The sequence below is a fragment of the Berkeleyomyces rouxiae genome, assembly GCF_048999995.1.
Source record: "Berkeleyomyces rouxiae strain 22BRR77 chromosome Unknown BrBRR77_ptg000003l, whole genome shotgun sequence".
Taxonomy (NCBI): domain Eukaryota; kingdom Fungi; phylum Ascomycota; class Sordariomycetes; order Microascales; family Ceratocystidaceae; genus Berkeleyomyces; species Berkeleyomyces rouxiae.
The window spans coordinates 210,193-235,335 of NW_027396493.1; the positions used below are offsets into that span (position 1 = coordinate 210,193).

Consider the following 25,143-nt stretch of genomic DNA (forward strand, 5'->3'; position numbering starts at 1 on the left):
TTCACTGTCACCGAAAATGGTTGGACCAGTGACTCTACTGCCATCGAATGGCTCCAAGAGATATTCATCCCCTCAACTCAACCAAGCGACCCTAGCGAACCCCGGCTATTCATCTTGGACGGCCACGGAAGTCATGAAACCACTGATCTCATGTACCTCTGTTACACACACAACATCCGCCTGTTTTTCTTGCCTCCTCATGCCTCCCATGTCCTTCAACCCTTGGATCTGTCAGTCTTTGGCCCCTTGAAAACTGCATATCAAAAGGAGCTCGGATACCTAGATCAGTGGAACGATTCTACTGTTGTTGGCAAAAGGAATTTCCTTGCCTGCTATCAGAAAGCACGTAACAAAGCTTTCACAGGCAGTAATGTCAAGGCTGGCTGGCGAGCTGAAGGATTATGGCCGGTCTCAATCACCAAACCCCTTCTTAGTCCTCTACTGGTTAGGAACGCCAACGACGTCAGCAATGCGGTTGACCCTATAACAGATAGGACAGTTGGGAGCCGCTCAGTCCCTCAACAGTCTTTAGGATCATCTGTGGAGTCGTGGCCGACCCCCAAGAAGGCTGTTGATTTCCGGAGGCAGTTCACCCAGTTCAGCCAGGCGAGTCGATCTCCTGCGGCGCAACGGCTATTCTTTCGCAAGGTCTAAAAAGGAGTTGAAGAAAAGAACTTTCGAATAGCGGCCTTGGAGGGTGAAGTAGAGATGTTGAAAGCTCAGCTTGAAGCCAGCCAGCCAAGGAAAAGGAGGAGGGTCCAATTAAGCCCCAATTCCAAATTTGCGGATATCGAGGCTATTCAAAGGACCCGGTTGGAGACTGGCAAGGCTGTTGTTGTGCCCGATGAATCTGGCGAGCCTGAATCATCCAATGACGGGGGTGATTCTGATGTAGTGGTAACGCAGAGGGTGGAAGAGTAGGGATGAAGATGAGGAGGGAATTAATATCAATTATTATCGTGTATTTTAAGGGTTACGCAAATGTGGGGGGTACGCAAAAGCATGTGTCAGACGTTATACGATAGTGTCAAGCTGGCAATTCTTTGAATTGGTAGACGTTAAATATAGTCAAGTCAAGGCAATTCTTTGACCACCTTCCCTCCTACAACCCTTGGGGGGGTACCTTTGAGGTCGGCCTCCACCCCCTCGAGCCTATGCTGAGGGTCTCATGAGGACAGCAACACGATCCCAATGCTGCTGACATTCTCGTCTCTTCAACACGACAACGAGCTGCGAAGCCCGAGTCCGCTTTCTCCCAACTTTGAGGGATTTCCTCGCCGTCGACTCGCCCCCTTTTCACGACACCCTCCTCGCGATCGCCGGCCCTTCATCGCCGCCACACCCAACGACTCGTGGATCCATCTTCGCAACTCGGGACTGTCCCTTTGAAGGTTTAGACAGTCCACCTTCGTCTTTTCCTTTTCCTTTGTCTTTCCTTTGGCCTGCTGTGGCACTCGGGGACTGCATCGGGCTTCAGCCATGGTTCGGTGCGGCGGCCACTTCGAAAAGCGGAAGGATACACTCCTAGCCTCCGGAGGCTCATCTGGTATGGTTTTTCACCCGCTCAACGACTCGGGTTTTCCCATGCCACGCTGGTCGTGATGGTCGACTTTGTGTCAGGCCACGTTTCTCGGTCGAACGAATGTTGGTGGGGATGGTTAACTCTTTGTGGGGGTTAGGGTTTATCTGGGGAAAATGTGTTTTTTTTTTTTTCTTTTGTACTTGTGTTTCTTGCTGCTCATGGCGGAGTGTGGACCACTGGTTCTTCGGGGCTTGGGGATGGTGCGCCATTCCGAACACACAGAAACTATGCGGCGTGTCGAGCGGAGGACTTTAAATTTCCGTCCGGTAACCAATCCGGCATCGTTTGATCTTGGTGATTTTGGTAGACGTTAAATATAGTCAAGTCAAGTCAAGGCAATTCTTTGACATGAGAAATTGGGCGAGAGCAAAACAACCAACAACTTTCGCGAGAACCACCATACTGATAACAGTCAATCAGCGAAACGACCACAGACTTACAAGAATCAATCGAGAACAATCCCCTTACCCAGAAATGGAGTGCGACGATGCACCAGGAAGCGCCCTGGTGGCGCGACCCGCGAAAGACCAGCCCACGACCAGCGCAACGGACGCGCACACGGAGGTCGACATTGAGATGGTCAACACGAACGACGTCCAGCCAGAAACCGAGACCGACGACGCCCAGCAAGAGACCCCGACCAGCTCGTCAATGGAGCTGATGATTGTCGACAAGCCCGACGAACAAATCGAGAAGAATGAGGGCTCGACACTGTCCAACACCCCAAGGAGAACGAGAAGCGTGGGGCGGCCACCGAGAAAGACCGCAATCTCGCCATGTCCAGAAAGCACATCGCGGGAGAGATGAAGAAGATAGAACTGCGCGCTGAGGCGTACCTCTGGCTCGTAGAAAAGATCCCCGAAATGTGCAACGAAGCCGTCGCCATGGCTAAAGGCGACGCGAACGTGAGGAAGCTGGCAGGACATGTGTCCCAGGAGTTCAGAGCTATGCTCCAGAAGCTCCAAGGTGGCACTACCCCTGCCCCTTCAGGCAACCCTAAGAACGACAAGCAAGGGTTTGCCAAAGCCCCGAAGCCCACACCGGGTTACACGAACAACAACAACAACAACAACAACAACAACAACAGGAGCTACGCAAGCACCGCGGCAGAGGCCGACGGTGGCAAGGGACAAGCAGTCACCCTGAAAAAAAAGACTGCCCCCAAACCCAAGACAAAGACACCGACAACAGAGGAAGAGAAGAAAGTGCGAGTTTTTGTCCGAGGACCAGCGGCCGAAAATGAAGCGGACGCCAGCAACGAGATCGCCAAGGTCCTTGGCGGCAAGCCCGCCGAGATCCAGGTCAAGAAGGTGAACTCGGGCTGGGCGTTCTACACGACCAAGGGTGCGGTGTCAGCCGAGAAGCTGAACCGCGTCAAGGAAGCGTGTGGGGCGAAAGCGTGCGAAATTGACAAAAGATGGACGCATGCATGCATCACTGGCCTATCAGACTTCTATACCGTAGGCGAGAACGGACCGGTGACCAAGAAGAACGAAGAATGGTTCATCGGACAGATAACGGAGCAAACCGGTGGAGAAGTGAAATCCATCAAGTGGCAATTCGAAACCGAGAAGTACATGGACGCCACACTCCGTATTGCAGTGGACCTACCCGAGGGCCAGACCCTCCCCAACAGTGTGAAATTCGAGGGGAGCTCAAACCCGGCCACGGTCAAGAAGTGCCGGACCCCTCACTGCCGCTGTGCCGTACCTGCTGGGCGACACACCCGACAGCGGGGTACAAAGAAAAGCCACGGTGCCGCCTGTGCGGGAGCCCAGACCACAGAGAGGGGCAACACGCTGGATCCCGCGCCGCATGCATCGTGTGCAAGGCTCCGGACCATTCAGCAGGGGACCCCGCTTGCAAGCGAGGCCCTCGCCCGGATCGCACGACCCCAAAGCCAACGGAAAACACGCCAGCCAACCCCCAGGACGACAACCAGGCTCGCGAGAGAAAGAGACTTTCCCCGGCGGAGCAGCCGACTCCGCGGCCCGAGGTCATCCGAGAACGCTCCCAGCGAGATGAATGTTAGGACACCTAACAGTATGGTGCGTCAACGTGGGAAGAGGGGGGCCTAACCATGAACTGACTCTACGCGAAGCCATCAGGCAACGGGTAGACGTCGTGTTTGTGCAGGAGCCCTGGATTGGACCGCGTAAGGACAAAACGAAGTTCCACCCAGAATTCACTCTGCATAGCCCAAGAGAAGGATGGTTAGATCGACCACGGAGCATCGCCTACGTGCGGAAAGACATCGAGACACTTGAAACAAATCAGGCCCACCCGGACCTGTGTCCAATCCGCATCAAGACGACAAAGGGCGTGCTTCGGCTTTTGGGAGTGTACAATGCGCCGGAGAGGTGCTTGCGAGCCGGTGAGGGATTGCAAGAACTGATGCGTACAGAAAAAGAACACGCATGGGTTGCATTGGGAGACTTCAACGCCCACCACGGTACATGGGACGCCAACGACAAAGAAAACAACGACGGGATGACCCTGGAAAATTGGCTGACTGACCAAGGGCTGACTGTGCTGAACCAGAGAGACGAACCAACGCACAGAGCCGGGAGGGTGATAGACCTGGTCGTGGTGCCGCACGCGGCGGTAGTGAAATGGGAGATCCGCATGAAAGTTGTTCCCGGAAGCACAAGCGACCACGAGATACTCGAGCTAGAGATAGAAGCGAGAGCGTCTCGAAAACGACCAGAGGCAAGGTGGAGACTAGGGAAGATGGATATAGAACGTTTCGTGGCGGAGTGCGCAAGAGAGAACAGCGGCCTGGAGTGGCTGCTCACCGGTAGCGGAAGCGGAGCAGACAGAGCGGACGACCTTGCCGGGAGACTAGTCGCAGCAGTGGGAAGGGCACTGGATGTGTCGACACCGAAAACACCACCCAACACCGACCTCAAACCATGGTGGAACGAAAATTGCAAACGGTGTAACGCCAGGATGAGGGAGGCACGCGATAAAACTCGAGAAAGACTGGGAGACCTCACATTGCGAGCGGCATACGTCAAGGAGCAAAAGGCAATGCAATGGGCGGTCGTCCAGGCCAAGAGGGCCCTCATGAGTAAGATCATCAACGGATTCAACGAAACGAGAGATGTATTCCGCGCGATCAAATGGGCCAACGACAAGACCGACAGACGTATTCCACTGTTGCAGAGACCAGACGGTACGAAGACGACCTGCACAGCAGAATCCGTGGCTCTCCTTCTCGAAACCCATACTAAGCCACACACAGGCTCAGAATGGCGGTTTCAGGAGCCCAGCCCCGACGCAATTGAGTGGCCCCCTCTGTCTTCGGACGAGGTGAAGGCTGCCATTTGGAAACCTGCGAACACTGCGCCGGGAGCGGACCGCATCCCCAACGAGGTATGGAAAAGGGCGTGGAAACCTCTAGGTAATCTGATAACGGGACTATATAACCTATGCCTAGACAGCGGACACCACCCGAGCACATTCAAGAAAGCCGACCTCGTGGCAATACCGAAGCCAGGACGCCCACGCCAAGCACCACGCTCGTATCGCCTAATCTCACTTCTCCCCACTCTGGGCAAAGGCCTCGAGAGAGCAGTGGCTAGGCGGCTCGCGGAAGAGTCGATAGAGAGAGAAACCATCCCGAGAAACTACATCTGCGCCGTGCCAAAAAGGGCCGTTACCGACATGCTCATTGAGCTCCGTGGAAGAATCGAGGACGCCCAGGATTGGAAAAAGGTCACCTCAATTTTCACGTTCGACATCAAGGGAGCTTTTGATGCAGTTGACCCAGCGAGAATGGAACACCGCCTGATTGAGAACCGCTGGCCAACGAAGCTATGCCGATGGGTCAGAAGCTTCATGGAAGATAGGGCTGCAAGCATGCGCACCGAAGGAGGCGTCGCCACAACCCTTGTAGGAGGTTCCCTCCCGCAAGGCTCGCCGGTCTCGCCAGTGCTGTACATGCTCTTCATGGCCCCATTGTACAAGAAAAACCCCGCACTTCTCGGATACGCAGACGATGGGTCTCTGGTGGTTAGTGGTCCTGCTTTTAGCAAGAACTGCGAAGTCATCCAAATTCTCATGAGGGAAGTGTTGAGGTGGACGGCCAACAATGGACTGGAGATCGACCTCGGAAAGTCAACACTGCTGCACGTCAAGGGCAGAAGAAAGGTCGCAGGAAATCCGTCCGTCACAGTGGAGGGTCTAGGCACGATTGAACCCACACCGGCTAATGCCTCGATGCGATGGCAGGGGCTGCATCTAGACGCCAAACTTCTCTTCGACAAGCACATCGCGCACGTGACCGCGGGCATCGACCGAGTGGCGAACGGCCTGAGGTATCTGGCCGGTTGCTATAAGGGAGCAGATACGAAAAGCATGCTCCATGCGGTACGCGCGTGCGCTCTGAGCAAGGCACTCTTTGCGGTCAGCTCTTGGACTGGGACGGAAACGACAAAAACGGCCTCAGACAAGATAAATGTTGCCCTTAGAAAATGCTTACGGGCGGCTCTCCATATGTATCGCACCACGCCAAGAGAATGCATACACCATGCGGCAAGCTTCCCACCTTTCGAGCTCCTCCTGGAAGATGAAAAGAGACGAGAGGCGGTACGATGGCACAGACTCGACGACAAGCATCTACTTCGAGGGCCGCAGTACAATCCAGTGGTGGTGAGGCTGCGAAAACTGCTACCTGCCGAAATGGAGAAGCACACCAGGCTCAGGCCAAACGCAGCTGGGCCAGACATGCCGTCTCGAACGTGGCTAGACAAGGAAAAAGAAGCAGAGGCACACAGAGCGGAAGTTGAGATGGCCACCCCGGGAACGATCATTGCCTACTCCGACGGATCGAAGCACGAGAATGGAAACGCGGGCGCGGGTTGGGTGATTACGGAAGATGGGGCTACGCTAGAGGAAGGGCACGTAGCTCTGGGAAAATGGATGGAAGTGGCCGACGCAGAGGCGATTGGCGCTCTCGAAGCAGCGAGACAGGCCACGGCGCGCGATGGTACCGAGGAAATCTGGCTTTGTCTGGACAACCAAGGAATAGTGAACCGCCTCCGCAACCCATCCACCAGAAACAGCACATCTCAGGACGTTATTGATGAGACAAAGACAACCCTTCACCGTTAGGCGAGCGAGAGTCCTGGGAGGAGAGTCCATGTGCTGTGGGTCCCAGGCCATATAGGCTTGGAAGGCAACGAACTGGCAGACGCGCAAGCAAAACTGGGGTGCCAACAGACGACAACAGAACCCCGCGTCAGCCTGGCCGGAGCACGGAGATGGAGGCGAGACCGTCTAAGTCTCGAATACAAGGAATGGTGGCAGAAGCAAAAAGGATACCGCCCACTGGGAACTGGCGTCCCCGCCGAACCCCACTTCCGTGTCTCCCGCTACGACGGCCTCACCAGGATTGAGCTAGGCCACATCCTGGCGGCCAGAACCGGAGATGGTGACTTTGACGAGTACCATGACCGATGGGAACACAACTGTCCACGCGGGTGCCGAGCTTGCAACCAGCCAAAGGAACGAGGACACTGGTGGACGTGCAGGGCACTGCCGAGGCCGTGGAGCCAGAGATTTGCTGACAAGCTTCTGAAAACAATAAAAGCAACAAGTCACGTTGCCAGCGTTTCACGCCGCAATCTCAAGTTCCTTGAAGAAAGACAACAGCCCGAGCGCCCCGAGGCTACCCAGCCACCGCCCACTGCCAGCACCGAGACATGAAGGTGGGATTTTGGAGGAGAGATGAGAGTGGAAGAGAGATGGGAGAGGAAGGTTAGATTGGGAGGAGACGAGGTAGTAGGATCGGAAGGAGATGTCGAGGAGGATTCCATGAGGAGGTTTTGGGGGGTCCTTTTCCCGTCCACCAACTACAGAGGAGGGAAAACTCTCAAAAAAAATGCAGCAACGGCCATGCCCGCAAGAGGACAAAACCACGCGTAATCCGCCGGGGACAACCCCCCGTGCCGAGAGCCGGTGGCCTTTTAGACTAGACTACACGCGGTTTGTTGCAAACCAAAAACACCAGGTAACCAACCCTGGAAAGGTAGGTGTGCCCTCGGGCTGCGCTGGACAGAGAGTCCTCCTGGCTTCAATGCCGGACCCTAAAAAGTCACAGGAGATGCTTGAAGTCTATGCGCACCTGCAATCGCTGACCGCCCGGGAGTTGCTCGAAAGATGGCATCATCCGACTGCTTCCGTCCGGAATATGCCGTCGTATTGCTGCGAAATAACAGTAGGTAGACATAAAAGAATAAAATCAAAATTGGCAATTCTTTGATTTGAAACCTTTTTTTTTTCGAGTTTTCATGCCTTCAATTTTTCCGTCGTATTGCTTCGATAACACGAGGTAGATGTTAGAAAAATCGATCCACCAAAAGGCACCTTTTTGCTGCTCATAACCAGTGGAGTGGGGCAAAGTTCAAGTTTAAGAGAAAAATTACAGATGCGGTAGCCTAGAATGCAACTTCGAATTATCAAGCCTAAAGTTGGTTAGTGCTTCCAAGCAGGAGTTGGGGCAGTTACACAAAGAGTCCATGAAATGGTGTTGATATTGTCAGCATGCCAACCCTACAAATAGAAGCATCTTAGGGTTGTGCTCCTCTGACTACATCGGAATTGCCTTCAGCTTGTTCACGTTCTAACATCACAACTCGCCACAAGAGGAACGCTATTGTAAAAGTTCCCAACCTAGTGAAAGCTGAACGACAAAAGGCCTCACTTCTCCTTTTCTTGCTCGGACTAGACTTTGCTTCTAAGCTTCACTAGGCATTCCCCTCCGACTACTACTTGACTCTAGCACAAGACATCGATGGACTTCTGGGCATAAAAGGGCTGCTCTCTCTCTCTCTTCCATAGTATCTAGAATAGAAGGGATCGATCATCGTTCGCCTTTCTTCCCCTTCATTGAATACATTCTCTTTCATTGAACTCTCTGAACTTGTGACGTTCCGGATACTTCTCCGTACAGGACAACAGTGAGTCCTCCTATTAAACACTGATAGGAACTAGTGAGAATAATAATAGTGTTTTATGGGAAGCTGTAAATGGAAGACCCAGAGCTACAGTGACTTAGTTGCCCAGCCAATTTTGGCATCAATCGGCCTGAACACAACAAAGGCCGAGTTAAAAGCAATGCTGCCAACTATGTTCAGGCCAAGATTGTCCGAAGGCTGCAGTCCACCAAAGCAAAGATCTGAGTCGTCGTCGAGTACTGAGAACTCGATATAGGAACCGGGTATGACAAGCTCAACGTCGCCAACAACAAAGGCGAAGTCGGGCATGGTGGTGTCGCAGGGAAAGATAAAGCCGCCATGTTTGCTACTGTACTCGGAGTCAGAGATCTGCTTGTAGTATGCCATGTTGTATTGCATAGGTAGCAACATCAGAGAGCTGGATGTATCAGCAATCGCATACTCAACTCCACTGAAAGGCGATGTAGCATCATTGATGAGACCGCCTAGTGTGAAGTTCCAGTAGCCGTCTTGGTTAAACACTTCTGTATATCCAATGTTGCCGGCATATTTGTTGCTGTCGACATGACCGAATTCAACAGCCCCGGTAGCGAGATGCTTCATGTCGACCGTGAAAACCTTTTCATCGAGTTTTTCAACCACGTTGTCGAAGAAATTGGGCTGGGGTTCAGGGGTGATTGCGTTGCGGGAGCTGAATGCCATGCCCATGACCCCAGATACATCCTTCAAGTTCCAAAACCGAGATGCAGCGATTGCCAGCTGAACGGCCTGGTTATAGGACGTCAGGCTATAGCCTACAGTATCAATAGACACCATGTCCTGGTAAACATCTCCAAATGCCGTCCTGCCGTTTAAATGCTCCATCTCCCAAGTGTATCCTTCCATTCTTTCGGCGGAAAATGACTTTTCGGGGACATAGGGCTTTTGAAACTCGCTGTTCACGGCCTCTTCAGAAAGTAGCCATACGCCAGATGAAGATGTATCCAAAATGAGATTGACCTTTTCTTGAGATACACCAACTTTGGCACTAATTTGGGCTACATCTTGGGTTGTGTACTGTAGAGGTGTAGAAAAGGTATCACGCTTCCGACGTCTAGCCAAAGCAGAGTCTAGATCTTGCGGAACACGAACACGATATTTCTCGTAGATTTTAGCAAGAGCAGCTTGGCCGTCTTGGTTGGCGTGCGTAGCGCGGATCTCTTTTATACTGTGGAAATTCTTGAGACCCGGCGAGTCGATAGAGGAAGTAGAATCAAGGCCCGGAAATCTTCCTTTCAACGGGGGCAGTCCCGAAACGATATTGGATGCGGTAAGAGTAGTGGCCACTATGGAAGAAAGGGAAAGGGGCATTTTGGATGGAGCAGCCTTTTGGTTAAACACAAAAACAGGGAATGTTCAATGTTGAAAGGAAAATGAGTGAGGGGGGAATAGGGTAGAAACTGCAGAATAAATAATCAAGAGACGAGATTTAGCGCTTTTTTTCAAGTTAAGCCTTATCAGCAGGAGTCGCGGTCATCTTTCAAGCGTTGGTTAATTCAACTATTTCATGGACTATAGCCCATCACATGCATCGTGACCACGAACAAGGATTGTCTCTTAGTTGAGATGTATAGAAGTTGAATCCCTTCATCAGGACTTGGATGGCGTTTTTTTTACCGGTTAGCTTTGCGATCCGTGACATGTCAGCTAGTTATTTTTATAGAACAGAAAGCGACTCCTAAACAGCAAAATCTTGTCACGCAAGCATGGTGGTCAGTTATTTCATTTGTGTTGATTCGGGCTTTCAGGGGCAAGTAGTCTCATGATAGGGTTCAAGGGGATGTGCCTAGAGCCATGATTTGACAATGAATTTGAATTCTTGCTGGTCTACCGACTTCTTGAATGTATGTATGTATATACATACATACATACATATATGCTCACACTTGAACGGGTGCTTGTAGTATTCAGAGTGTGGTTTACTGGCTCTTTAGAGCTTGGGGATAGTGGGCCATCCTGAGCATGCAGAAACTATCAACAAGGGTCAGGCCCGGTAAAGCTTTAACAACATGCGAGAATTGGATCAGCCGCCCTCGTGCCTTTCAGGTGACATGGGCGCACAGACGTGCGATGGACTTAGCGCCGAGTTTTCTCGAAATGAGATAGTTGGTTGATCAACCAATTATGACAGTCGAAGCAGAAAAACAAATGCATTTCAGCCAAGTAGCGAGTTATTGAGGAGGAAACTTCCAAGGGATGTCTTCAAAACCTGTAGCCGAGAGGTCTCTTCTCGACCTAAGCCGGACGTCATTGCCGAGTAGTCTTTCCGTTTCCGCTGTGCAATTTCGGAGAATGACCCTTCTACTTTTTCCGATACCGTCGAACTTTTTCATGAGTACTCCAGTGAACCTAGAAAATTACGAGGCCTTGGTATTCGATGCTAGCTTGACCTCAGTGTCTGATGCTCGTGTAGAGCCTCATCACTATTGGAGGCCAGGCTACGGTCGTCTCTGCTGGCGCACTTATATGAAGTCTATATGGCCACGACCACTGCTTCATGCAAACAAAGCATTTCGTTCAGCTGTGTACTCCGTGGGCAAGTTTTGTTTGTTTCATTTAATAATATGGACTTTATTAGATTAAGCCAGATTCGGCAGCAGCTTTTGCTTGGAGGGGACCAAGACTTCTATCACTAAGTCTTAGAAAGAAGGGCATGTTTGCAGTTCAAACAGAAAGAAAGAAAATAACAGGTGCATACATATAGTTTTAGTTATACCAATAGCTGATTCATGCTCCGCGTACACTTGATGAACTTATAAAATCCCATGTGCCAAGTTCTGGCGACTTATTTTGACCTCGGGACTAACTATCTATACACTAGAACAACTCAGTACCGGGTTCCGAACGATCTGATGATGCAAGATCCCTCTGATACTTCTTATTCGTCATGTTCGATTGTCTTTCTTGCCCAGCCAATCTTGGCATTGATGGGGTCAAACACGACAAAGGCAGACTTGAAAGCAATGTTGCCAATCAGGTTGAACCCGAGTTGTTCTGAAGACTGCAAGCCACCAAAGCAAAGGCTAGAGTCATCATGAAGGGGGGCAAACTTCATGTACTCGCCAGGAATATCCAGGTCAACATCTCCAACCCGGAAGGAAAAGTTGGGCGGTGTGTTGTCACAAGGGAAGATATAGCCGCCATCTTCCTCGCTATACTGAGCATTGGGGATCTGGTTGTAGTATGCCGTGTTGTATTGCGCCGGGAGCATCAGAATGGACATGGCGGTATCGGCGACAACATATTCTGTGCCAGTGGCAGCTGGTGTAGCAGGGTCGCTGACAAGGCCCCCAATTGTAAAGTTCCAGTAGCCCTCATCCTTCAACACGTCAGCATATCCAATCTTTCCAGTGTATCCTTTCTCATTGATGTAGCTAAAGTCAAGTTCCCCGGCCCCGAAATGCTTGATGTCAACCGTGAAAATCTTTTTAGTAAGCTTGTCCACAATATTGTCGAAGAAAGAGGGCTGAGGTTTGGGGTTGATGGCATTGCGAGAGCTAAATGCCATGCCGAGGATTCCATTAAAGTCTTCTATATCCCCAAAGCCCAGAGCAGAGTTTATGACTTGAATAGCCTGTTTTTCGCTTGTCAAAAGACCCTGTGAAGATTCAATGGATACCACTTCTTGGTAAACCTCGCCAGAGGCTGTCTTGCCAACAGGGTTTTTGATTTCCCACGAATAGCCCTTCATCAGGACAGCACTAGAGGATTCGTAGGGGGTATAGGGATCTTCTAGATCAGTATCTTCGGCCTCTTGAGGAAACACAAAGATACCGGCCGAAGTGACATCAAGCATTAGGTTGAGCTCGCTCTGATCACTTCCAACTTGGACTGGAACTAGATACTTGGTGGACGGGTTTACCGAATATCCAAAGAATGGGGCACGGTTCTGGCGCCGAGACAAGGCACCTTCAACATCTTCTGGTAGGGCAGCTTTATATTTCTGATATATTTCTGCAACGGCAGCCGTACCATCGGGAACGATTCCAGTACTGCGGGCTTGCTTGATAGGCCACGAAGAGTCAGATGCGACCTTTGTGTTCACCAATGAGTCTGCATGGGAGCTATGAGGAAAGTTTGAAGAGGGACTACCAGGAGGCAGGGCCAGGGCAGCATGGGAGGCAGCGAAGGTTGCAGCGACTAAAGAGGAAATCGAAAGAGGCATGATGGGCTGAATGTGTTTTGGTTCACAGAAAAGAAGCAGAATGGCGGTTTTGGCAAAGGAAAGTTAAGATTGGAATGTCACAAGATATGATCAAAAAGTCGTGGCGGGCCAAGAGCATTAATATTCAGCCCACGGCTCGTCAATACATTTCAGACTACCACCCGCAACTTTTCAGCCAGACGGAGACGTGGACGCGCAAAAAGTTTTCACTAGTAAACATTTCCTTCCATTGATTTATGCCTTGTGACGAGCGGTTCTGTATGTGATCTGTGACAGGGTACTAGCTTCTCAGGCCTTCAAAGAAAATACCGTCCGAACCAGGGACACAGGTAGACATTGCTCTTGGATTCAGCTCCACGTTTAAAAGTACATGTAATTGTATGCCTTTACAATGCAGCACGCATGTAAATAGTTGCAGTTCCAGGAATAACGTTTTACTCCCATCTTCGAATTCTCGTCTCGTCAGAGTCTTGCATCATGTTTGAGTCGGAAAAAAGAGAATCTCCGGTAGTTAACTATCAGTCTCTTAGGAACTTATCGTATCTCGCAGCGCTTGCTAAGCGCCATAAAACTGGTATTCAACGCGGCTAATAAACACAGACACGGAAACTGATGATGATTTATTCAAGGGGGCTGTGCAAGTTGCGACGAAAGTGTGTCTTCTTGGACATCTTTCGCCGCCACTTTTGTATTTGTCAATAACTAACTAGTTATGTATATTACACATGTATTGACGGCGTGCCTCGTGGATTTCTGGGGGTTGTTCTGTTCATGTTAACTAGCATACATTACAGTCGTAGTAGTTATCTTTAGCGTCTTTTTCTTCCACATCGGGGCATACATTACAGTACACGTCTCTTATCCTCCACATTGAGCATGGAATAGAGGCTTAGCGTAGGCTCGAGCTCAGACACCTGATGTAGGCAAGCCCTAAGCAGTTAGTATTAGCAGTGCACGGTACTTTCAAAGTTGTCAGGGTACATGGTTATTCTTATTGACATGGTCGTAGGGAATCACGGAGAACACCGGGCGCTTTGTGTAGACAGACATACTTGCGCATTTAATAATGTAACTGTGTAGTATTGGAGCTGAGCATACAAGTCCAATTAGCTGAAATCAAATGAAGAAAATGGGAACTTTGTTTGACGTTTGTCAAGCTGCGTTGCTTGCTTGATCTTTGGCGTTTATTGATCTTCTAGTACCGAAAACAGTGACAGTACCCCTGTGCATAGAATTGCAATATAGAAGCAGCTAATGGCATATCGAGACAATACAATCCCAATGCAACGAGTCAGAGTTTGACTTCACTTAAGGCCACAGCTTGAAGTATTTGAGAGTTGTATCCTAGCTTCAAATAAACGTGACCCCAAGTGTACAGGTCTGGGGGCTCAAATCCAGAGATTCAATCGTCTTGGTCTGGTATTTCAATCTACGATTTGGCCAACTAAAGGTTCAAAGCTCAATGTATAGCACAAGTTCATGTGTTAGTTACATAACCAAGTTGAGCAACAAAAGGAATTGTCAAAGTAACTAAGCAACATTATCAATTTATCTAAGCCTGGGGAGGCTCTTCGCTGTTGCCTTTCATGGCCCAACCGATCTCGGCATTAACCGGATCAAAGACCACAAATGTAGACTTGAACGCAATATTTCCAATCAAGTTAAATCCAATACGGTCTGAGGCTTGAAGCCCACCAAAGCAAGATTCTTGCTGTCCATGATTCGGGTAGATCTTCATGTGCTCTCCCGAGACGGCAAGGTCGATGCCACCAACCCGAAAGGTGAAATCAGGCATTTCCTGGTTACAAAGTACTATAAAGCCATTGTTTGAAGTGCTCCACCGAACGTAAGGAACACGATTGTAGTATGCTACGACGTATTTCCAAGGGAGTGTGATGATGGTGGTGGCTAGGTCCACAATCGCATATTCGGAACCTTCAGGGGCAAGTGTAACAGCATCGGTGACGAGGCCTTCGACTGTAAAGTTCCATAAGCCCCGGTCAGTGGTCACATCACTGTAGCCGATTTGCCCAATGTAGGCGGCGTCATCAATAAAGCCAAAGTCAACATCTCCGTCTCCACAATCTTTGAGGTCAACTGTAAAAATCGACTGATCGAGATTGTCCTCGATGTTGTCAAAGAAAGAAGGCTGACGGTGAGGCTTAATGACGTTGCGGGGGGTGAGGGCCATACCCATGACTCCAGAGATGCCTTGCACGTTTTCGAACTCAGGGGAATGGGCTGCTACTTGGATAGCCTGAGCGTCGTAACTCATACCATCTTCTGATGTACCAACGTACACACGGTCTTGATAAACATCACCAAATGTATTTTTGATTGCCCAAGTGTAGCCGTCCATCTTTTGAGATGTGGTAGATGTTCCAGGGTTGTAAGACCCTTGCACATCAGGATTTGCTGCTTTGTCGGAAAGCACCACGATTCCGGAAGAGGTCGTATCTAAAACGAGATTATACGAAGTCTTTTCGCTACCAATCTCAACAGGGATCGTGTATTTTCTAGACGTGTATATCACGTCTGAATAAAATGCTTTGCGCTTCTGAAGCTGGCTCAGGGTGGCTTCAAGGTCCCGAGGCATGGCGATATCATATTTCTGGTAGATCTCAGCGAGGATTGCTGGGCCATCAGTGATGGGGTCAGTACTGTCGCTTTGCTTGACGGGCCAGGAAAGACTAGATTCCGGCATAGAATCGGGTAAAGGATCCGTAGTACGGGAGGTATGAGGAAGTCTGGAAGGACTCGTAGGCGGTAGGGCCAAAGCAACCTGGGAAGCGACAAAGGTTGCAGCGGCAAGCGAGGAAATTGAAACAGGCATTTTGAACTAGAGATGAGATGTAGTGAAAGAAGTCTGATGTTGAAGGAGTAATGACCAAGATGACAAAGGAGACTCAGTCCTATTTATCACTTGAGCCAGGACAAGCCCATGCATGGCGCTTACCATAATCCATGTGCTTCTTCTAGTAATTGGCAACTGAGTGGTCAAAGGCAGCCCGAGAAGACGCGAAGACACTAGGCTCTAGAAATGCATGAGCATACTTGTCTTTCTCGGTATTCATGCTCTTTGGCGAGCAGTGCTGTAAGTGATCCGTGATGTCAAACTCCGCCTCTTGAGGCTTGAAAAACCTACTAATTCAAGTGAGAAAGGCCTGATTGGCAGGGGTGACCCTGGTTTGACTTGGGGTAAGGGCTGTCAGCTCTATAAATACCATCACAATGTCAGTAACTCAGTCAAGCTGGATGGTCGGTAATACACACCATCTCTATGCTAAAATGTACGCGCAAGCGTCGGCTTGGGGTATCAACAAGTTTAGATACTAGGACCATGATTGAAGTGACTATGCATGTATGTTGTACATATATACATAGTTACATATGTACATATGTAACTAGCTACACATAGTTCTAGCTAGTCGCAGGAGCTACATTCCCAGTCCCAGGAGTCTTGATTCCTTCACGGAGTTGGGGCGGTATTGACTTTTCATCCCGTCTGCCATAAGCCTCCATATGATTGTATGTGCTGTCAGAAAAAGAATGCCTCCTTACATGGACGAGGGTCTCAGATAGACGAGGGCCTCGCATATATGAGTGCCCCTCATATAGATGAGTGCGTACAAGACTGGACATACAAGGAGTATATAAGGGACGCCAGGAGAACGCTTAAAACCTAGAACAGAGGGAGTTAATAGATTATCGATTCATACATTTGCAGCGTAAAAAGAAAACGTCTGGCTAATTAGGTGTTCTTGATTTTAGCGACGCGATTAGAGTTTATGCGAAGGGGGAAAATGGCAGAAGGTTGGCTGATACTTCGCTTAGCAATAAACGCACATGACCGACTTCAATACTTTTAGCCCAAGCCCCAAGCTTCCAACTAGATTTCTGGGATGCCCTATCAGCGTATGTGACAGACCTCTTTAGACTGAGCCTCCGCTGGGGACACCACCCGGAACCTTCCAAAAGGGCTGCGATAGTAGCTGTCCCAAAACCCGACAAGGACCCGTCCGTTCCTACCAACTGGCGCCCTATCTCCCTCTTGCCCTGCCTGGGCAAAGGCCTGGAGCGTCTTATAGCCCGGAGAATGAGCTTCACTGCGCCGAATGAGAACGTGATACACCCCCAACAATTTGGTGCCCTTCCGAAGCGCTGCACTACCGACCTAGCTGCCTGCCTCATTCACGACATTGAGAGGAATTGGGCCAAAGGCCTCACGACAACAATGGTCACCCTAGACATCCAGGGCGCCTTTGACGCCGTGCTCCCCGGCCAACTCCAATGCCACCTGCGCAAACAAGGATGGTCCGCCGCGTTGATGAAATGGGTTAACTCCTTCATGAACGGCCGGAAAGGACACATCTGGCTCGCGTCTCACCGCACGCCAGACAGACACCTCAGCTGTGGCGTCCCCCAAGGCTCGCCCGTCTCCCCCATTCTCTTCATGTTGTTTCTACAACCGCTGTTCGACTCGAGAAGGAAGTTTGGGTACGCTGACGACGTCGCGATTATCGCAAGAGCCAAGACTCCAGAGGAGGCCACGAAAGCAGTCGAGATGGATCTCAGGAAGATGGCAGACTAGACTTCCGATAAGGGCCTGCGCTTTGCGCCCAACAATACCGAGGTTATTCACTTCACACGTTCACCCAGGCACTCTCACCCCCCAGTACAAATGGGCGGGACAATCATCAACCCCAAGGAACCGGTAAGGCGGCTCGGCTTTTAGCCTGACCCCCGCCTAAGCTCCAACACCCACGTGGAGACATGGGCCGCCAAGGGGCGCAAGGCCGCTCATTTCCTACGCTCTCTCTCCAACACCGCACAAGGCCTACCAGCCGAAATGGCCAGACTGGCAGTCAAAGGGTGCGTCATACCCCTGATCTTCTATGGTTGCGGCGCCTACTGGCCTGGGAACAACTTCGCGAAGGGGGGCCGACTGGTCTCTACCCGTTCCAAAAAGCACGTTGAAACGCTAGACAAGGCACTCCGGGTCGCCATGAGGTCCATCATGCCGGTTTGGAAGACTTCCCCGACCGCGGCACTTCACCGAGAAGCGGCTATCCCGCCCGCCCTCCTAATTCTCGGAGACACAAAGCGCAAGTTCGCCGCCAGAGCCATGACGCTGGACCCCCGACACCCCATAGTGGCGAGACTGAGCGCCAACTCCGAAACAAGACTGGGTCGTCTACTGACGACTATCCCGACACGCCCCAATAGGCCACTGCTGCAGCCCCCAGCCAGGGCTGAAAGGCCAGTGCCTCAGACGAAGGAGTCTTTCGACAGAGCAGCTTTCGAGCGGAAATGCGCCGGGCACAACATCCTGGTATACTCCGACGGTTCGATTTCCGAGGACGGGTCCGTGGGCTGGGGCTTCGTCATCACGCAGGGCGGCCTATACGTTGCGGAAGGCTCAGGCTCCCTTAGCTCCAACCACGAGGTCTACGACGCGGAGGTTATAGGCGCCCTAGAGGGGCTGAAGGCTGCTTTCCGCTGTGCGGCCCCCCACCTCGCAGACAATTTATACTGCATTCTCGATAACCAGGCGGCCTACGAATGCCTCCTACCAGGCTCAGACCCCTCGGACTCCAGCCAAGCACATGTTTTGGAGTTCCAGCGCCTCGTGAGCACATGGCCCTACCGAAACTACTGGCCGCGCATCATCGAGGGATGCGCCGCACCGATCTGGGTCCCCGGACACGTTGGGATCGAGGGCACTGAGAAAGACGATAGACTAGTCAAAGCCGAGGCACTTATGACCCCACCCCCCGACCTCCCGCCGTCTGTGGCCTACACCAAGCGCACCGCAAAGGCCTGGCTGAAGACAGCCTTCTCCGACTGGTGGGCCGTGAGCGCCCCCAACTCATACAGGGACCTAGGACTTGATGCATCCTTAAAAACACCCTATGAGCTAGAGCTCCCCCGCCGAACGCTTGCGCGGCTGTTGGCGGCCCCCCCAGGACACGGAGACTTCAAGCTGTACCATGAAAAGTACAGACACCTGGACGCCACACTCCACTGCTCTTGCGGCAGGCCCAAGGACCCCATTCACCTCTTCTTTTGCTGGAAGGGCAGGCGCAGGTCGAAAGCCCTGAGCCAAGCCCCCATAGCTAAAACGATAGAGGAGACTCTGACAACCAGAAAGGGCTCCGAGAACTCCGCTAAGTTCTTGAGGGACTCTAACTTCTACACCGACATCTGCCCATGATCCGGGGAAGAGATGCATGTCGAGTAAGCTATGGTAACGCTGCTCTGGAGCTCTCCTCCCCCACCTGACGTAAAAGACTGTTTTTTGTTTCTGCTTGGCTTCTAGTTGCCTTTCTTGTTTGATTTTCCCTCTGTATTTTCTTCTGTCCTTTTGTTTTTCTTCTTTTTTTTTTTTGTTTTTTGTACCTGTTTACACGGAGCGCTACTAAGGCGTATATTCGAGGGCTCTGAGCGCCTCGACGTCCAACAATCCACTAGGGATAGGGCACTCACGTGCCCACTACGACGTTAAACGAAATAATTGTTGAAAGTAGAGCTCACCAGGAAGTACTGGAAGGTTCAGTAAGTACCAGGGAGTAGAGACTGTGGCGTCAGGTGGGGCCAGGACTAGGCAGACCCCACCTGTGGTCTAAGTATAAATGGGGCTGAGATCTCCCATGAGAAGGGCACTTAGAGGGACTTGTTCGATACATAACTTCCTCCTAACATATCTTTTTATTCAACAATAATAATAATAATCCAACGAGATTTCTGCGGTTGCCAAAGCGTGTAAACTACCACTGCGCCAAAAAGACGAACGTTTACTTGAATTTGCTTACTTAGTACGGCTTCTATCTTCCATTATGTACGCTGGGCTCTCATGGTCACTGTGCTGTGCAACCTTCCCTCCTACAACCCTTGGGGGGGTACCTTTGGGGTCGGCCTCCCCCCCCTCGAGCCTATGCTGAGGGTCTCATGAGGACAGCAACACGATCCCAATGCTGCTGACATTCTCGTCTCTTCAACACGACAACGAGCTGCGAAGCCCGAGTCCGCTTTCTCCCAACTTTGAGGGATTTCCTCGCCGTCGACTCGCCCCCTTTTCACGACACCCTCCTCGCGATCGACGGCCCTTCATCGCCGCCACACCCAACGACTCGTGCATCCATCTTCGCAACTCGGGACTGTCTCTTTGAAGGTTCAGACAGTCCACCTTCGTCTTTTCCTTTTCCTTTGTCTTTCCTTTGTCCTGCTGTGGCACTCGGGGACTGTATCGGGCTTCAGCCATGGTTCGGTGCGGCGGCCACTTCGAAAAGCGGAAGGATACACTCCTAGCCTCCGGAGGCTCATCTGGTATGGTTTTTCACCCGCTCAACGACTCGGGTTTTCCCATGCCACGCTGGTCGTGATGGTCGACTTTGTGTCAGGCCACGTCTCTCGGTTGAACGAATGTTGGTGGGGATGGTTAACTCTTTGTGGGGGTTAGGGCTTATCTGGGGAAAATGTTTTCTTTCTTTGTTTTTCTTTCTTTTTTTTTTCTTTTGTACTTGTGTTTCTTGCTGCTCATGGCGGAGTGTGGACCATTGGTTCTTCGGGGCTTGGGGATGGTGCGCCATCCTGAACACACAGAAACTATGCGGCGTGTCGAGCGGAGGACTTTAAATTTCCGTCCGGTAACCAATCCGGCATCGTTTGATCTTAGTGATTTTGGTAGACGTTAAATAAAGTCAAGTCAAGTCATGCCACTGTGCTATGCGCTAGCTGGGTAACTTGGCCTCTTTGTAGTGATCCCAACAGTGATAGTTTGACAGCGGTCGCTCTCTTACGTTCTCATTTGCGCAGCTTCGGAAGACAAACCGCCCTGTTAATTCCGTGGGTTATCAGCCAAAAACCCCCTAGAGCTTACCCAGTACTCGTGACCCTAAAATATTCTTGTCGCGTTCTTCGTTACCAAGTGTGCTTTAATTCGTCATGCCCTTGAACTGCTTGATATGAACGAGTGTTTTGGCACGGTTGGCAATCGTTCTGTTCGTTTTCCAGCTCGCTAAACACCACCTTGCTTTTTACGGGGGCGTATAGATGATGCAAAGCTATTAGTACATGCCATCCATGATTGTTTCTTCCGCCAACGAAACAACTTTGAGCTGTGTTGATAGCTGTAAATGTCGGAACTCTTTTCATAATTGTTGATAGGCATGCGTGTTTCATTGTTAGTGAGAATTAGGAGTTTCTATAGCCAAATTTACCCGGGTTTTGTTCGAGTGTAACATATTTCATCGTACAAAGCTACACCTTTTGAGAGAGAATATGTGTGAATCGTATATGTATTGCAAGGATGTACAGATCTAAGATTTACACCGTCTTCCGCTCTTACCCCTCTCTTGTATGGGTTATTAGGTGGAAGGGTTTTTCCTGTAGTGCTTAGTTGGGATATTATGCCCCTGATTATAACAGAGATGGTAATGTTTAAGTCCGGCACCCTTCTACATCTGTGCTTAGATAGCTCAAGATAGACCATGTCCAAAAAAGAAATACTTGCACACACATATTCAGGGACTGTTAACCGCCGGACTTAGGGAATAGCATCATCACCCCGAGCTTATACCAGCCAAACTGCAAAGGGAAGAGATGTTGATGGCGAGATATACCAGAGCTCCTATTCATTTGCTTACGATCGGTTGTGACTTCTGTCTATGTTGTAATGCCGTTTGCCATGATACGCGACCAAGCTCGTTAGGTAAACTGGGATGGAAGAAGGTGCTGGGCTTGGAAGCTCTGCATATAGACAGACGGTCTGGGTGACATGCGCGAAGCTTGAAAGCACACCCGCGATCCATAGCCAGCTGGAATTTGTATATATAACATGAGCTCTGCACTTCGATAATGCCATTCAAAGTGTCATCTCTCACTCATCTGCTCATCTGAACAGTCCTTCACTACTACCTACACAACTATTCTTTCTACCATCTTCATTCTGTTTTATCACAATCCTACATCATTTTCTACTTTTCTTTCCACCAACATGGTTTCCCTGAACATCCTAGCGACTGCTCTTCTCTGCTCTACGGCATTCGCCGCCTATGCCCGCACTGCAGCTGATTTAGACTTGAAGGTCAATCGCGAAAGTGCCGGTTGGGTGAATGTGAGGGACAAGGATAAGAGTAGCTTCAATGCAAAAATCCTTTGTGAGGTGTCTACAGGCATCCTCGAAGTCAATTACCTGTTTAACTCTGGGAGCAAATTCAAGAACTCCGAGGCCCTCTTGGCTATCTGGGAAGACGTTACCGGCACCGATGCTATCAACGTGAGATACATTATCTACGAGCATATTGCTGACAGAACGACGGTAAAGGTTCTGGAAACGATTTGGAATAACGCTGGAATCAACCCGGAGGACAGATTTATTGATACAGACATAGTATACCCTCCAGCTGATGGTGAGATGAGCTTGGACTGGAGCAGCCTTGGCAGCACGCCACGTGGTTCCGATGTCATGGAATTTTGCACTGATTATGAAAATACCGACAAGCTTCGGATGAACTGGTTCCAGTTCGGCAGGACCATCAGAGCAGGCCGTTGGTTGAGCGTCAACGTCTCGCCCTGGACGCCGTCGTTGGACAACTAAACAGTTAACCGTATTATACCCCACTTTTCCAAAGTGAGGTGTAATACGGTCAACTAATCTATCCGAACTCTAATTCGAACCCAAGCTGCTCTGGTCAGCCGCCACGTGACGACAAGCTATAACCGGCGGCGCCCACATAATGGGGTAGTCATCCTTTCGGGCAGAATGCACTTTAACAATTAAGAATAGCCAATTTGGCGCATGAACCCAGGGATGTTTAGTGGGCCAAACTCTTGGCGTATTAGTTACTGTCTTGTTGCCGCTGTCACATCCAAGCTACACAAAAGCGCGCTAGTTAGTCCGCTTGTAACATGAAGTACCGGGCGCTTGGGCCACCTCCCAGTGCCCCGAAAACGAGTGCTGTGGGACTTGATCTGTGGGTTAGGGTTGTGCTAACCGTGACATTCCAAGTTTGACGTTGATTGGATGATGCAGTAACTAGTTAGTTAGTTAACTATCTAGAGAGTTTGCGCTTTTTTTATGTGGTGAATAATTCAGTGCTTGTGTCCTTTTCATTCTGCATCGAACCCCTTGTAATAGTTACACCTCCTCGGCCAGAATTTGTTTCCTGGCGTAAAAGGAAACCTACGACGGGCTTGTATTAGTTGAGCTCCTAATACTTGTCCTGCCAAGTTATATTTCTGGAGCTGTAGCTTACGGTGGCATTATGCCATGAAGGAGAACACAAGTAACTATGTACATATGTATGTATGATTAGTTAGGGGAAAAGAAGGAAGATTCTGAGAGGATTAAAAAAGAACTTAGTCTCTTGTCGGTTCACGAACCAAGATTGATAGATGATTCAAGCTGCTCGTTGTTCTAACAAGATCTAATAGCCAGGCCACTGATATTCTAGCTAGTCATCAAGTGAAAAGGCAGCCAATACTCACATTCTACTCAAGCACAGGAACGAAAGTCTCAAGAAAAGACTATATGGCACCTAGCTAGAAACTTGAGAGAATGATGAGCAGACTCTCAATTACTGAACCTTTTTAGTCAGACTTTATTTCTACATAACCATTAGAATATATGTCGGTATTCTTATCATGACGGGTCTCTTGATATTATAGAAAGTATCTGCAAATCGACTTTTTCTGTAGTGCAGAAATCAAGATCAATAGTCGTGAGTCTACAAGCAGACTGCTTGTATATTCCAAGCAAATTGAGTTGCATACATCAAAGGGAGAAAAGATTGATAATGAGTGAAATTAAGTGTGTTAGGAAGTTATAGATGTAGATGATAAATATTGTAAGCCATTTTTGTATGAAAATTCCCATCAGTAGCTCAAATCCGACACAGATGGTGCTGAAAACAAGACGTGAGTCTTGAAAGCAACCAAAAAAGCCATATTTTTCCTGGACCTGATGTAAACACTCCAGGTAAATGGAGAGGATTCTTCCCGTTCTGGACACTATCGGAACTTCGTGGGGCTGACTGTTTAGTCGTCCAACGACGGCGTCCAGGGCGAGACGCTGATACGCAACCAACGGCCTAATATGGTGCTCTTGCCGAACTCGAACGATTCGATCCGAAGCTTGTCGGTATCCTCATAATCAGTGCAGAAGTCGATGACATCGGTACCATGTCGCGTGCTGCGAAGACTGCTCCATTCCCAGCTTGTCTCACCACTGGACGGACGGTATACTTTGCGTGAAGGAATATATTTGTCCTTCGGGTTGATGCCATTGTTCTTCCAAATCGTTTCAAGAACATTATTTGTCGTTTTGTGGTCAACAGAATCGTACTCAATGTATCTCATGTTGCTAGCATCGGTGCCGGTAACTTCTTTCCAGATAGCCAAGAGGGCCTCGGGGTTCTTGAATTTGCTCTCAGAGTTTATCAGGTACCCGACTTCGAGAGTGCCTGAAGCCACCTCACAATGGATTTCTGCATTGAAGCTACTCTTATCCTTGTCCCTCACATTCACCCAACCGGCAAATTCGTGATTGACCTTCAAGTCTAAATCAGCTACAGTGCGGGCATAGGCGGCGAATGCCGTAGAGCAGAGAAGAGCAGTCGCTAGGATGTTCAGGGAAACCATGTTGGTGGAAAGAAAAGTAGAAAACGATGTAGGATTGTGATAAAACAGAATGAAGATGGTAGAAAGAATAGTTGTGTAGGTAGTAGTGAAGGACTGTTCAGATGAGCAGATGAGTGAGAGATGACACTTTGAATGGCATTATCGAAGTGCAGAGCTCATGTTATATATACAAATTCCAGCTGGCTATGGATCGCGGGTGTGCTTTCAAGCTTCGCGCATGTCACCCAGACCGTCTGTCTATATGCAGAGCTTCCAAGCCCAGCACCTTCTTCCATCCCAGTTTACCTAACGAGCTTGGTCGCGTATCATGGCAAACGGCATTACAACATAGACAGAAGTCACAACCGATCGTAAGCAAATGAATAGGAGCTCTGGTATATCTCGCCATCAACATCTCTTCCCTTTGCAGTTTGGCTGGTATAAGCTCGGGGTGATGATGCTATTCCCTAAGTCCGGCGGTTAACAGTCCCTGAATATGTGTGTGCAAGTATTTCTTTTTTGGACATGGTCTATCTTGAGCTATCTAAGCACAGATGTAGAAGGGTGCCGGACTTAAACATTACCATCTCTGTTATAATCAGGGGCATAATATCCCAACTAAGCACTACAGGAAAAACCCTTCCACCTAATAACCCATACAAGAGAGGGGTAAGAGCGGAAGACGGTGTAAATCTTAGATCTGTACATCCTTGCAATACATATACGATTCACACAATTAAGAGTCTTATTAAACTGAACTAACTATGTATGTACTCCTA

General features: G+C 49.8%; 9 protein-coding genes across 9 annotated transcripts; 5 read left to right on the forward strand and 4 right to left on the reverse strand.

The window, feature by feature from the left end:
- Window positions 1-2,056: 2,056 nt before the first annotated feature.
- On the forward strand, window positions 2,057-3,614 carry BROUX77_003219 (uncharacterized protein; the record flags this gene model as incomplete). Its single annotated transcript, XM_073747847.1, has 3 exons — window positions 2,057-2,295; window positions 2,367-3,406; window positions 3,502-3,614. The coding sequence occupies 3 exons, from the start codon at window positions 2,057-2,059 to the stop codon at window positions 3,612-3,614; spliced, it is 1,392 nt and encodes a 463-aa protein (XP_073605644.1).
- A 2,759-nt stretch (window positions 3,615-6,373) lies between these two features.
- On the forward strand, window positions 6,374-6,697 carry BROUX77_003220 (uncharacterized protein; the record flags this gene model as incomplete). Its single annotated transcript, XM_073747848.1, has 1 exon — window positions 6,374-6,697. One exon carries the CDS (start codon window positions 6,374-6,376, stop codon window positions 6,695-6,697), a length of 324 nt encoding a protein of 107 aa, XP_073605645.1.
- A 1,931-nt stretch (window positions 6,698-8,628) lies between these two features.
- Window positions 8,629-9,891, reverse strand: BROUX77_003221 (uncharacterized protein; the record flags this gene model as incomplete). Its single annotated transcript, XM_073747849.1, has 1 exon — window positions 8,629-9,891. One exon carries the CDS (start codon window positions 9,889-9,891, stop codon window positions 8,629-8,631), a length of 1,263 nt encoding a protein of 420 aa, XP_073605646.1.
- Window positions 9,892-11,458: 1,567 nt separating this feature from the next.
- On the reverse strand, window positions 11,459-12,745 carry BROUX77_003222 (uncharacterized protein; the record flags this gene model as incomplete). The annotated part of the gene is made up of 1 exon (XM_073747850.1): window positions 11,459-12,745. One exon carries the CDS (start codon window positions 12,743-12,745, stop codon window positions 11,459-11,461), a length of 1,287 nt encoding a protein of 428 aa, XP_073605647.1.
- Window positions 12,746-14,297: 1,552 nt separating this feature from the next.
- BROUX77_003223 (uncharacterized protein) lies at window positions 14,298-15,578 on the reverse strand (the record flags this gene model as incomplete). Its single annotated transcript, XM_073747851.1, has 1 exon — window positions 14,298-15,578. One exon carries the CDS (start codon window positions 15,576-15,578, stop codon window positions 14,298-14,300), a length of 1,281 nt encoding a protein of 426 aa, XP_073605648.1.
- Window positions 15,579-15,976: 398 nt separating this feature from the next.
- Window positions 15,977-17,336, forward strand: BROUX77_003224 (uncharacterized protein; the record flags this gene model as incomplete). Its single annotated transcript, XM_073747852.1, has 2 exons — window positions 15,977-16,035; window positions 16,628-17,336. The coding sequence occupies 2 exons, from the start codon at window positions 15,977-15,979 to the stop codon at window positions 17,334-17,336; spliced, it is 768 nt and encodes a 255-aa protein (XP_073605649.1).
- A 258-nt stretch (window positions 17,337-17,594) lies between these two features.
- On the forward strand, window positions 17,595-18,959 carry BROUX77_003225 (uncharacterized protein; the record flags this gene model as incomplete). Its single annotated transcript, XM_073747853.1, has 1 exon — window positions 17,595-18,959. The coding sequence occupies one exon, from the start codon at window positions 17,595-17,597 to the stop codon at window positions 18,957-18,959; it is 1,365 nt and encodes a 454-aa protein (XP_073605650.1).
- A 2,781-nt stretch (window positions 18,960-21,740) lies between these two features.
- Window positions 21,741-22,343, forward strand: BROUX77_003226 (uncharacterized protein; the record flags this gene model as incomplete). The annotated part of the gene is made up of 1 exon (XM_073747854.1): window positions 21,741-22,343. One exon carries the CDS (start codon window positions 21,741-21,743, stop codon window positions 22,341-22,343), a length of 603 nt encoding a protein of 200 aa, XP_073605651.1.
- Window positions 22,344-23,782: 1,439 nt separating this feature from the next.
- Window positions 23,783-24,385, reverse strand: BROUX77_003227 (uncharacterized protein; the record flags this gene model as incomplete). The annotated part of the gene is made up of 1 exon (XM_073747855.1): window positions 23,783-24,385. The coding sequence occupies one exon, from the start codon at window positions 24,383-24,385 to the stop codon at window positions 23,783-23,785; it is 603 nt and encodes a 200-aa protein (XP_073605652.1).
- Window positions 24,386-25,143: the final 758 nt, after the last annotated feature.